Below are 11465 nucleotides of genomic sequence, written 5' to 3'. Positions count from 1 at the left end.
AGACCGATATTCCCCTCACAGAGCTGCACTTCCCAGAGTGGTTTAACAATGTGTCCCTCTTCCCAGGGAACTCTGGGAATGTGGGGAAGGGCCATAGCTCACTGTTAGGGCATCTGCCATGCGCACAGAAGGTCCCAGGTCCAACCAAACGAAGAATCTGACTTCGTGTAAGGTAGCTTCCTGTAATGAGGAGGTAGAATGCTCAGGGTGGATGGTACCACTTCCTGGCATGCTCCCCTACAAGCAGAAAATGAAGTCGACAACAGGAAGAGAATGGAGATCTTTTATCCCTGAACTTCCAACCACCAATAAATCAAGAACTTGTGTGTTGAATTGCCCCCCTCCCCCGGGAAGGGAATTAAAAAAATGGCATCCTCCAGCTGAAATTGAAAGTGGTACAATCCACTCAACCACCTCAGGTCTGCAACCGTACTGTACTGCATGAGTAGACCAGCCATAGTCACCAGGTGCAGATATGTGAACCAGGCTCAAGTGTACAGAGCAGAGGAACCCGGGATGTCCGTACAAGTGCCAGCCAGGTCCGAATCCTGAATCTTGAGGAGTGTCAGGGCAGCCAAACGGACCCTGGGTTTTTGACCAGGAACAAAAACTGCCTGGCTTGGATCAGGCCCCAGTGATGCCTCTGCAGCAGCCCAAAAGATCTGGGTACTGCAACCAGCTGGAACAGAGCTGAGGCGATCCATATTATGAGGTGGGGCAGGGGAGACAACACTCTTCCAAACAGCAGCAGCAAAGATCTAGCTTCATTTTGCAAACCTCCCCCATCCGTATGTTGATGGTGGTCCCTAGTGGGCGGGCTTGCCAAGGCATCTTCTACTGGCAATGGTGGATGTTGGCCGCTTTTTGCTCATGCAAGGGGATTCGTTAACAGCGAGCAGCAGAAGTCCGATAAAGGGCCACCCACTGGGTGGAAATAGTGACTCGCCAGGTGGACACAAGCCGCACCTGCCTGGGCAGATCCCGTTCCTCCCAGCCGAAAGATGTCCCTACCCAACACGACCATCATCTTGGGTAATAGTCCTCTGGTACCCCTGTGAGGTTTCTGAGTTTCAGGGCCGTGTCCACTGTTTTGATGTAGCCGTTGATCAGTTTCCTCATCTCAAGGGTATAGGGGTCGTATTCCAGCTTCCTGAGCCCGGATCGCTTGAAGTTCCCGTCCTTCTGGCCTTCCACACACAGAAGACGGTCCTCGAGGACCGCGATGCCCAAGAGGCTGACCATCCTCTTGAGCTGAATGAAGAGGTCTTGTTTCAGGTCCTCAAAGTGCACTACCAACACGCTTTTGCCGTATTTGAGCCAGTCGAGGGTATGCGTCGCCCACCAAGGGGCATAGTTCTTGACAAATTCTGGCCATTCTGAAAGAAGAGAGGGGGGCATCCTGTTAATCGGCAGCAGGGCACAGGGTGGGATTCTGAGCACATTGGGTGCCAAGTGCAAGGGGACCCACAACAGACACACGTTAGAAACAGCTTGCCCTTTGTCCATGATGGTACAAATGAGGGTTCGCAGGTGGTCTCTGAACAGACCTGGATCTGCTCAGCTTCAAAAAGGTATGGTTGGGAGGGAGGCCAGAGTCGTTTTGCTTCCTGACGAGATTTTTAAAATTACTTTCTCCCATCCACCACCCACCCCATACACATAAAATTTATATTACAGGGGGGGGGGAACCAAAAGGAACAAAACAGTCAAATCATCCATGAAAACAGTTTAAAACAGCTGCACATAGAGCAGAAATTTAAGTCTAGAAAAATGGAGAGAGCTGCAATAAACAGATTTCATTTGTCTCTGGATGAATTCCTGCCCCATGTCTACACCCTTGCTATTGGTTTGGAGGGAACAGAGATAAGAGGACAGAGTCCTCTTATACTTGAACAAGTAAGAAGGCAACAAGACACAGATTTTAGCGTGTGTGTGTGTGTGTGTGTGTGTGTGTGTCTGTCTGTCTGTCTGTCTGTCTGTCTGTCTGTCCCCGTGTCCCAGGGTCTGGGGCAAACCTACAGGAGATTGGTGGAACATAAGCTGGGGTAGCAAGCTGGATAAAGGAGCCCAACGATGAAAAGGAAGCCTGAATTCTTGTAGAGATGTTCTACAAGTAGGACTATATTGGAGCCCTGATGTTCCTCAAGTGTGGAGATGACAGCCACCTTGAGCTGCTTAGAGGAAAAGTTGGATATAGATGCAACAACAACAACAATAATAATGAATAATAACCAGTCTGGTTGGCTGGAATTATTCATGCTGTGATTCCTGTATTGCAGGACTAGAAGACCCTTGGGATCCATCCCACCTCTTCCGTTCTTTGATTCTGGGAACCCGTTTATAACCTCACTACCAGGGCAGCAACCCAGAGAACGAGTTATTGGCTCAAGGCAGATCAGCTCCTGACATGGGTCCAACATAGTCAATGCTCTTTTGTGGGGAAAGGGGCTGATTGGGAGGGTCATCTCATCATGTCTACCTTACCCCTGTTGCCATAAACGCATCATTCTCTAAGAAAAAAAGCCTTTCCTGGACTTCCGGTTTGGTGCCGAATCAATGGCGGACGGGAGTCCGACGGCTCCGTCCTCCGCAGGGCTTTAGGGACCACCGTGCCTGCGCCACGGATCCCTTAAAGCCACGGGAAGAGCGTCCCGTGGACTGCCTGCTTCGTGGGTCCCAGACGTGTCGTCTTCGCTCCCGTTTGACCCTCGTAAGGGGGGAAATCGGGTGTGCGAAGCTCCGACACGGGACTGAAGAAGCGTCTGCCTTCGGAGGATCAAAGCAGCGATCCCGCCAGACTCGAGCACCCGGCACTTCCGACATAGAAACTTCCAAAGAAACTCTGTAAGTAAAAGTTTTTGGACTTTGAAAAGTTTCGAGCACACTGCTTGCAGAGAAAACTTCAAAAGGAAGCCTGTTCCCTTTGAACTGTTTGTGCGAGCTTGGTAGCGCCAAAGGATTAAAGCCGCGAGTAACGGAAAAGTTTTGCGAACTCTGCCAAACTTTTTAAAAGTGGATTAAAAGTTGTTTTATGGATGATTTGAGACTCAGGATTAGTGGATATGGCAAAAGAAGACCCCGCTCGCCCTCAGGACTAGGATTCCGGGTCAGTAGCGGGCTGCAAAATATTGTTGCCATTTCTTTTTCCTGGATATTGTTTCAGTGACTGTTTACCAGTGGAAACTTTGTGACTTTGGTAGCCAGATACAAGTTATTTCAAGGATTTGGTGGTAACACTGCAAGTGAGAAACAGCTACTGACTTGGGCTATTTAAAATAGACTCTTCTTGGCTTTAAGGAATATACAATTTTGGGAAAAATTTGAACTCTTTGCCTAAAGTTGGATTATTGGACTGGTGTGGGTTCCTGGCTCAGCAGCCTCTTTGTTCTCAGAAGTGCTGCAGGCCACCTGGTGTTTACTTTTGGGACTGTTGGTCTTCTGCTGTGAATGTCTGAGATAGTTACTACAGCAACTGGAGTGACCTTGAGATTACAGTTACAGAGCCCACAGGGAATGGAACTTAGATCTAAAGGAACTGGCTCTGAGAAAAGAAAAGGTTCTGTTTCCTTAACTCTCCAGGAACAAATGGAGAAATTGGTTGTTAGCGTGGCAGAAATTGCAGCAGGTTTGAACAGTGTCACCGAAAGGTTGAAGCAAACACAAGAATCAGTGAACACTATTGGTGCATCAGTGAATACAACAGTTAATACTGCAATAGAAAAACTCCAAGCTGATATAAAAGCCGATATTAAAAGTTCTACTGAGACTTTGGAAAAATCAATTGGGCAAATTGAGGAGAATGTAAGAAAGAACAGAGAAGAAATTAATAAAATAGGGCTTGAGGTGACTACTTTGAAAAAAGACTCAGAGGAAATTAAAGTGGTCAGAGAAAAAATAAAAAAGGTGGAGGAAAAATTGGATAATATAGATTTGGAGCAGATAGAGAATATTGGAACACGACAGAGAACTGTTGAAGAATCTCTTGCTTTTCTGCAACTACATCAGAGAGAAGGAAACATAAGAATAAGGGGTCTTCCAGAATTGGAAGGGGAAGACCTAAAAGCCTATATTGTGCAACAATTCTCAACATATTGGGAATTAGAAGAGGTAAACGTCTCAGCACGCATAGTGAAGGCCTTCAGATTTGGACCTAGAGGTTCCAGAGGAAAGAAAAGCACCAAAACAGTCAGTGACTGTTTGCTGGTGCTGCATGATAGACACGACAGAGACTTTTTTCTGGACTTACACTATAGAAACAACCTGGTGGTACAGCAGAACAAAGTAATTTTTTACAAGGATATCCCCAAATTCTTTTTGGATAAAAGAGCTCCTTATAACGATTTGGTGACTGAGTTAAGAAGAAGAAAGATCTCCTTCAGTTGGGAGTTTCCAGAAGGCCTGGCATTTACGTTTGAAGGGAAAAAGATAAGAATAAGATCCCTGGCGGAGAAGCAAAAGTTTTTGGACAAGCATCTGGAATACTTCAAAGGGACTCCATTGGATCCAGCACAGTTCTACAAGTTTCCAGAAGTATTCCCACCACCGTCGGGACTACCAGGACCAAGCCAGGATCCATCATCGTCGGGACTTCCAGGACCAAGCCAGGATCCAGAACAAGATAAGAAAGGACAGGCAACTGGAGGAGAAGAATAAACAAAGAAATGGCGCTCAAGTTAATGACTTGGAACGTTCGGGGATTGAATCAGAGACCAAAGAGACGCAGAGTGTTTTATAGCATTGAAAAGAAGAATTTGGACATAATATGTTTACAGGAAACTCACATAGTCCGCCGCCATAGAAGATTACTACAGAATAAAAAACTAGGCCAAGAGTTTATATCATCGGATAAGGTCAAGAAGAGAGGAGTAGTGATTTATGCAAAGGAGAAATATAGCCCAAGACAGCTATTTAAAGATGAAGAAGGGAGATACATCGCAATTGAAATCAACGTACAAGGCGAAAAATTTCTGATTCTGGGACTTTATGCACCAAATGATGGAAAGTCGATTTTTTACAAAAAAGTACATGACCTGCTGCTGGATTATTTGGACTATAAGGTAGTTTGCCTTGGAGATTTTAATGGGGCAGTCTCCACATTAATGGATAGATCTCAAAGAACTAAATTAACCAACGATGGGAAACTCCCAAGGACTTTTTTCGAAATGGTAGATAACTTGAATTTGGTGGATTCCTGGAGAATAAAAAACCCAAGAGAAACAGAGGCAACGTATTTTAGTGAATCTCAGCAGTCATGGTCGAGGATAGATTACATTTGGATTTCGAATGAATTGGCTCCAAAAATACAAAAGGCAGAAATTGGTCCCAAAACACTTTCAGACCATAATCCGGTACAGTTAAACCTAAAAATGATTTCCAAGGACTCTTTTAGATGGAGAATGGATGACGCACTGATGAGGGATACCAAGCTAGTGGAAAGAGCAGCGAAGAAGATGAAAGAATATTTTCAAATCAACTGGAGTTCAGAAGTGGAGAAAAGGATTGCTTGGGATGCAAGTAAAGCAGTAACGAGGGGATTCCTCATAAGTGAAAAAGCAAAAAAGAAGAAACAACAAAATGCAGAAATGGAGAGACTGTTGAAATTAATCAAAGAAAAGGAAAAAGAATTAAGAGGACATCCCAGATCTACCAAAACTCAAAAAGAAATTAAATACTTGCAATCCCAATATGCGAATATTATGAATCAGGACATTGAATGGAAAGTGAAAATGATGAAACAAAGAACATTTGAATCTGCTAATAAATGTGGAAAACTATTGGCTTGGCAACTAAAGAAAAGACAAAAGGCAAATGTCATCAGCAATTTGGTAGTAAATGGAAAAAACGTAGAGAAACCGGAGGAAATCAGATGGTGTTTTCAGAAATTTTTTAAGCAACTGTACAAGGAGGAGAAGATAGATGAAGCAGAGATAGACCGATTTCTGGAAAAGAATGGATTGCAAAAAGTCCCAGAGGAAAAATTAATATCCCTCAACCACCCAATATCGACACAAGAGATAGAAGATGCAATAAATAATATGCAAATGGGGAAGGCCCCAGGACCGGATGGATTAACAGCAAAATATTATAAGACATTGAAAGACTGGCTATTGCAGCCGTTAAGAGAAGTTTGCAACAAAACACTAGAAGGAGATAGGGCACCAGAGACGTGGAAAGAAGCCTATATCACACTGATTCCAAAACCAGATACAGATAAAACTCTAATGAAAAATTACCGTCCAATATCCCTCTTGAATGTGGATTATAAAATTTTTGCAAATGTTTTGGCTACAAGGCTGAAAAGAGTGCTGAAAGATTATATACATAGAGACCAAGCAGGTTTCTTACCAGGAAGACAAATAAGTAATAACACGAGAATTATTGTGGATATTCTAGAAAAACTGGAGAGAGACATAAACACAGGTGCGGCACTATTGTTTGTTGATGCAGAGAAAGCCTTTGACAAAGTATCTTGGACATTCATGAAAAAGAATTTGGAAAAGATGGGAGTTGGAGAAAATTTTTTAAATGGCATTAAGGCCATTTACACAGAACAAAGAGCAAAAATAATAGTAAACAGTGTGATATCGGAGGAGATTGAAGTTGAGAAAGGAACAAGACAAGGGTGCCCTATCTCCCCTTTACTTTTTATTACGGTCCTGGAAGTCCTCCTAAATATGATTCGAAAAGACAAACAGACAAAAGGAATTAGAGTGGGAGAGAAAGAGTACAAACTACGCGCCTTCGCAGACGATTTGATGCTATCCCTGCAGGAACCGGAAAGCAGTGTCCCCAGAGTTTTGGAACTAATTGAACAATTTGGACTTGTAGCTGGCTTCAAATTAAATAAGCAGAAAACCAAAGTTTTAGGTAAAAATTTGAGTGCAGAACAGATTCAAAGAATACAAGAAGGCACTGGCCTCAATTTTGTTAAATCTGTAAAATATCTAGGTATCAATCTCACAACCAAGAACTTGAACCTGTACAAGGATAATTATGAAAAACTGTGGATGGAGATAAAGAAGGATATGGAAATATGGACAAGGTTAAAATTGTCGTTAATGGGAAGAATAGCTGTGATAAAAATGAACGTCCTACCAAGGATGCTGTTTTTATTCCAAGCCATACCAATTTTGGATAAATTGGATTGCTTTAAGAAATGGCAAAAGGATTTATCAAAGTTTATATGGCAGGGCAAAAAGCCAAGAATTAAGTTTAAGATCCTAACAGACTCTAAAGAGAGAGGAGGCTTTGCCCTGCCGGACTTAAGACTTTATTTTGAAGCAGCAGCCTTTTGCTGGCTAAAGGATTGGTTTAAGCTAGAGAACGTGGATGTGTTGGACTTGGAAGGACATGATAATATGTTTGGGTGGCACGCATACCTTTGGTATGACAAGGTTAAGATCCACAGAACTTTTAAGTCTCATATAGTTAGAAAATCCTTGTATCAGGTCTGGACTAGATATAAAGACTTGTTAGAGAGAAAGACCCCTAGATGGATCTCTCCAGTGGAGGCCAAGGCCTATAAGAGACCGAACATGTCTGCAAACTGGTTAAGATATATGGACATATTGCAGCAGGAAGGGGACTCTTTTAAGCTAAAAAGCTACGATCAGGTGAAAAGTCAGGTCCCCGACTGGCTGCACTATCATCAGGTATATGAAACATTTAAGATGGACAAAAAAGTTGGTTTTCAAGTAGAAAAATCAAAACTGGAAACAGAACTGATAGAATCGAACTTTAAGAACCTTTCCAAAATGTATAATCTTCTGCTAGAGTGGCATACGAAAGATGAACTGGTTAAATCATCAATGATAGATTGGGCGAAAGATGTAGGACATAATATTATGATGGATGACTGGGAGAGATTGTGGCAGAAAGGTATCAAATTTACTGCTTGTCATAGTTTAAGAGAAAACATAATGAAAATGGTTTACAGATGGTACTTGACACCAGTTAAGATAGCTAAGATGAATACCAAAATGTCAGATGTATGTTGGAAATGTAAACATGCGAAAGGTACCTTTTATCATATGTGGTGGCTGTGCCCAGCGGTAAATGCTTTCTGGGATAAGATTTATAATGAGCTCAAGAAGGTAATGAAAGTTACCTTTTGTAAGAAACCAGAGGCATTTCTTCTGAGCATGACCAACGAAGAGATACCCAGTCAGGACAGAGTGTTTTTTATGTATGCCACAACAGCAGCGAGAATATTATTGGCAAGAACATGGAAAGGAGAAGAGATACCAACGGTGGAAGAATGGCAGATGAAGATGATGGAATATATGGAACTCGCAGAACTGACCGGCAGAATCCGGGACCAGAGGGAGGAGACGGTGTCACGAGAGTGGAAAAAATTTAAAGACTATTTAGTTAAATCAGTAAAATTGAATATTTGAGCAGAGACAAATTAGAGGCTTTAATAGGGTTATACTAGATAAAATTGGCAAAAGAAAATTTTGGTATGAATGATTTATTTGTTAAATAGGAGTTAAGATTTGACATTAAGATAAGATTTATAGTTAATTAAGTTTATGATTGTGTAAAGTTGAGCATATTGAAAATATGAGCAAATGTTAAATGAACAAGATACAAAGCTACCTTTAAGATGTTTTTGACTTTGAAGACAGTGGAGGGAATGGGGGAAGTCCCCAAATTGAGAAGTCAGTAACAAGAAAAGTACAAAGATAGGTAATGGTTAAGGTATGTATATGTTCTTTTTTCTCTTTATGTTATTGCTATTGTTATTGTTATTGTTTTTATTGTTGTTTTTATTGTTTTATTGTTGTTTTTATGCCTTGTGTTGTTGCTGTATTTTGTTTTTCGGTGTTTTATTGGAAAATAATAAAATCTTATATATAAAAAAAAAAGCCTTTCCTGGCTAGGCTCTTTTGGTTGATGATTAATATGATCTCATTAGCAAGCTGCTCCGTTAGCCACCAGGTCCTGGGCCCAGTTAAACATGCTCCCTTGCTTTAGAAAAGGAGGAGAGAAAATCTCTCAATTACCCTGGAGGTTTCCTGCTAATTGATCCTCACATTAAAATTGGGTGATAAAATGGATAATGAACCAGATATAATCTGCCAGAATTCTGTTTGCAACTGTAACAGGTCCGATGCCTCATTTGCGGTGCAGAAAAAGTTTGGACCCTTGAACTTTTTGCCTTTGCCTCCTTGAGGAAAAGACAACCTCGCCCACCCTCCCCTCCCCATGTCCCTTATTAATCCTCTTGAACTGTGTTTTATCCCCCGCCTCTGAATTAAATGGACTCTCTGTTCCATTAAACAGAAGCAGGACAATTCACCTTGCATAATCATATCACATAAAACTTTGCTTTGGAACCGATCCAAGGGATATCATAAAATTAATGCCATGGAACAAAAACACAGAACTTTTTTTTTTTTTTTAATAAAGTAAAAATCACATAGACTTTCGCTTGGGGGAGCCAGGAGGAAAAGTTTAATCGGAAGGTAGGGAGGAGGGTAATGCTGCAGCCTGGCACTTAAGGTGGGCATCAAAGATCTGCCCATCTGACCACATGGTAGTACAATTGACAGCTGCAGCAACTCAGCAAGAAGCTGGCTAGGTGCATTTATAAAGCCTGGAGCTGCCAGTGCAGACCAGTCTGGTTTTATTTCTTTTGGCTGAACTTGTGCAGTTCTGCGGGGCAATCTATTTAAATTCCCTTGCAAGGGTGCCATAGCTGTCAACCTTTCCCCTTTTTTGCGGCAAATTCCCTTATTATAGCATTGGGAAACAGCAGGGAGGGTTGACAGCTATGTATATAGCAGTGAGGGACCCAGGTGGTGCTGTGGGTTAAACCACAGAGCCTAGGGCTTGCAGATCAGAAGGTCAACGGTTCGAATCCCTGCCACGGGGTGAGCTCCCGTTGCTCGGTCCCAGCTCCTGCCCACCTAGCAGTTCGAAAGCACGTCAAAGTGCAAGTAGATAAATAGGGACCGCTCCGGCGGGAAGGAAAACGGCGTTTCCGTGCGCTGCTCTGGTTTGCCAGAAGCGGCTTTATCATGCTGGCCACATGAGCCGGAAGCTGTCTGCAGACAAACGCCGGCTCCCTCGGCCTATAGAGCGAGATGAGCGCCACAACCCCAGAGTCGGACACGACTGGACCTGATGGTCAGGGGTCCCTATATAGCAGTGGGGAACAGCAGGGAGAGTTGACAGCTACAAGGGTTGCGAGGAATCCTATTTGGAATAAGGGAATTTCCCTTTAAAAAAGGAAAAAGTTGACAGCTATGCAGCTATGATAGACATGGGGCAGGAATTCATCCAGTTTGTGTTCTAACCAGGGACAGTTGGATCTGTTCATTGCAGCTCTTTCCATTTTTCTTTTAGTCTTAAATTTCAGTTCTCCACATTTCTGCAACATTCTCCCACAAAAACGAAAACAAAAACCCATGGATAGTTGAAACTTTGGCGATGCATTCAATGATACAGTTATTTGACAGTGTACCTGCTCAATTTTCCTTCTTACGTGTGACTAAGGTATTGCTATGGGTTTGCCGTAAGCTCTAGCCATAATTTCTGAAATTAGGAAATGCAAGGTTTGATCAAAGGATTTAGCAAGCCCTAAAAAAAAATAAACCAGCTTCCTCGGGAGATTGGCTGAGAGAGGCGCCATCAAAGAACAGAACAGGCCATCACCCTGACAAAACGCGGGGCATTCAGTCTCAAACAAGATGGAAGGTGGAGTCCGTCCCTCCCTCCCAGCCCCCGGCAGCTGTGTGTTAGTTAGCAAAAGATGACAGCAGAGTTGGGAGGGAGAGGTTGCCAGGATTACAGGAGGCGTGATGTCACCACAGGAAAAAATGCCCTTTTTGCATGAGGTTTGGGTTGTGCTTTAGCAAGGGGGGGGGGTTGGAGGAGGAGAAGGGTGGGGCTAGAGGCCATACAGACTGAAACCATAATTCATAAAAGACACTACAGTCTCCACTGTACCTCATTTTTCCCAAAGGAAGCACAAACCCTGGTTAACTTCCAAGACCCCTGGAATCTTATACTGCTTGTATTTTGCTGGAGTTGATCAATTTTTTTTTTAATTTTTTAAAAATCCCAATTAAAATTTGTCAGCATTTTGTGTGAATTTCTCCCAAAAAATATACATTTGTGTGCAATTTTGCCTAACGTACTCTGTGAGGACACTGTGCCCTAAAAGGTAGGTTAAAAAAACCCCAATATTTTAATAAGCAGATAGAAGCTGGTGGGGTGGATCCCCGCATGTACCTTTGCCTTTCCAGTGGGCGTGAGCAGCAAACCCAATGTGGCCTCCATATTTCCGGTTGAATTCAGCCATGAGTGCTTTGTAAGGGTTGCGGATCAGCAAGATGGCGGCATCAAATGCCTCGATTTCCTTCTGCCCGCTCTCGTGAGTTTTGATGCAGATCGTCCTCCCACTTCGCCAGTGGTCCCGTTCACCTTTGAACCCTGTTGTGGGGGGGGGGAGGAAAAGG

General features: G+C 43.0%; 1 protein-coding gene across 1 annotated transcript in view; it reads right to left on the bottom strand.

The window, feature by feature from the left end:
• Positions 1 to 641: 641 nt before the first annotated feature.
• The window catches only part of WSCD2 (WSC domain containing 2), a 55336-nt gene continuing 44512 nt past the window's right edge, over positions 642 to 11465 (bottom strand). Inside the window, exons 7-8 of the mRNA XM_033159294.1 lie at positions 11239 to 11439; positions 642 to 1376 (exon numbers count right to left, since the gene is read on the bottom strand). Of these exons, the coding sequence (XP_033015185.1) occupies positions 1024 to 1376; positions 11239 to 11439 (554 nt within the window). The 3' untranslated portion in view covers positions 642 to 1023. The remainder of the gene's footprint in view (positions 1377 to 11238; positions 11440 to 11465) is intronic.

The sequence above is a fragment of the Lacerta agilis genome, chromosome 8, assembly GCF_009819535.1.
Source record: "Lacerta agilis isolate rLacAgi1 chromosome 8, rLacAgi1.pri, whole genome shotgun sequence".
NCBI lineage: Eukaryota > Metazoa > Chordata > Lepidosauria > Squamata > Lacertidae > Lacerta > Lacerta agilis.
This window is presented reverse-complemented; position numbering and strand designations above follow the sequence as displayed.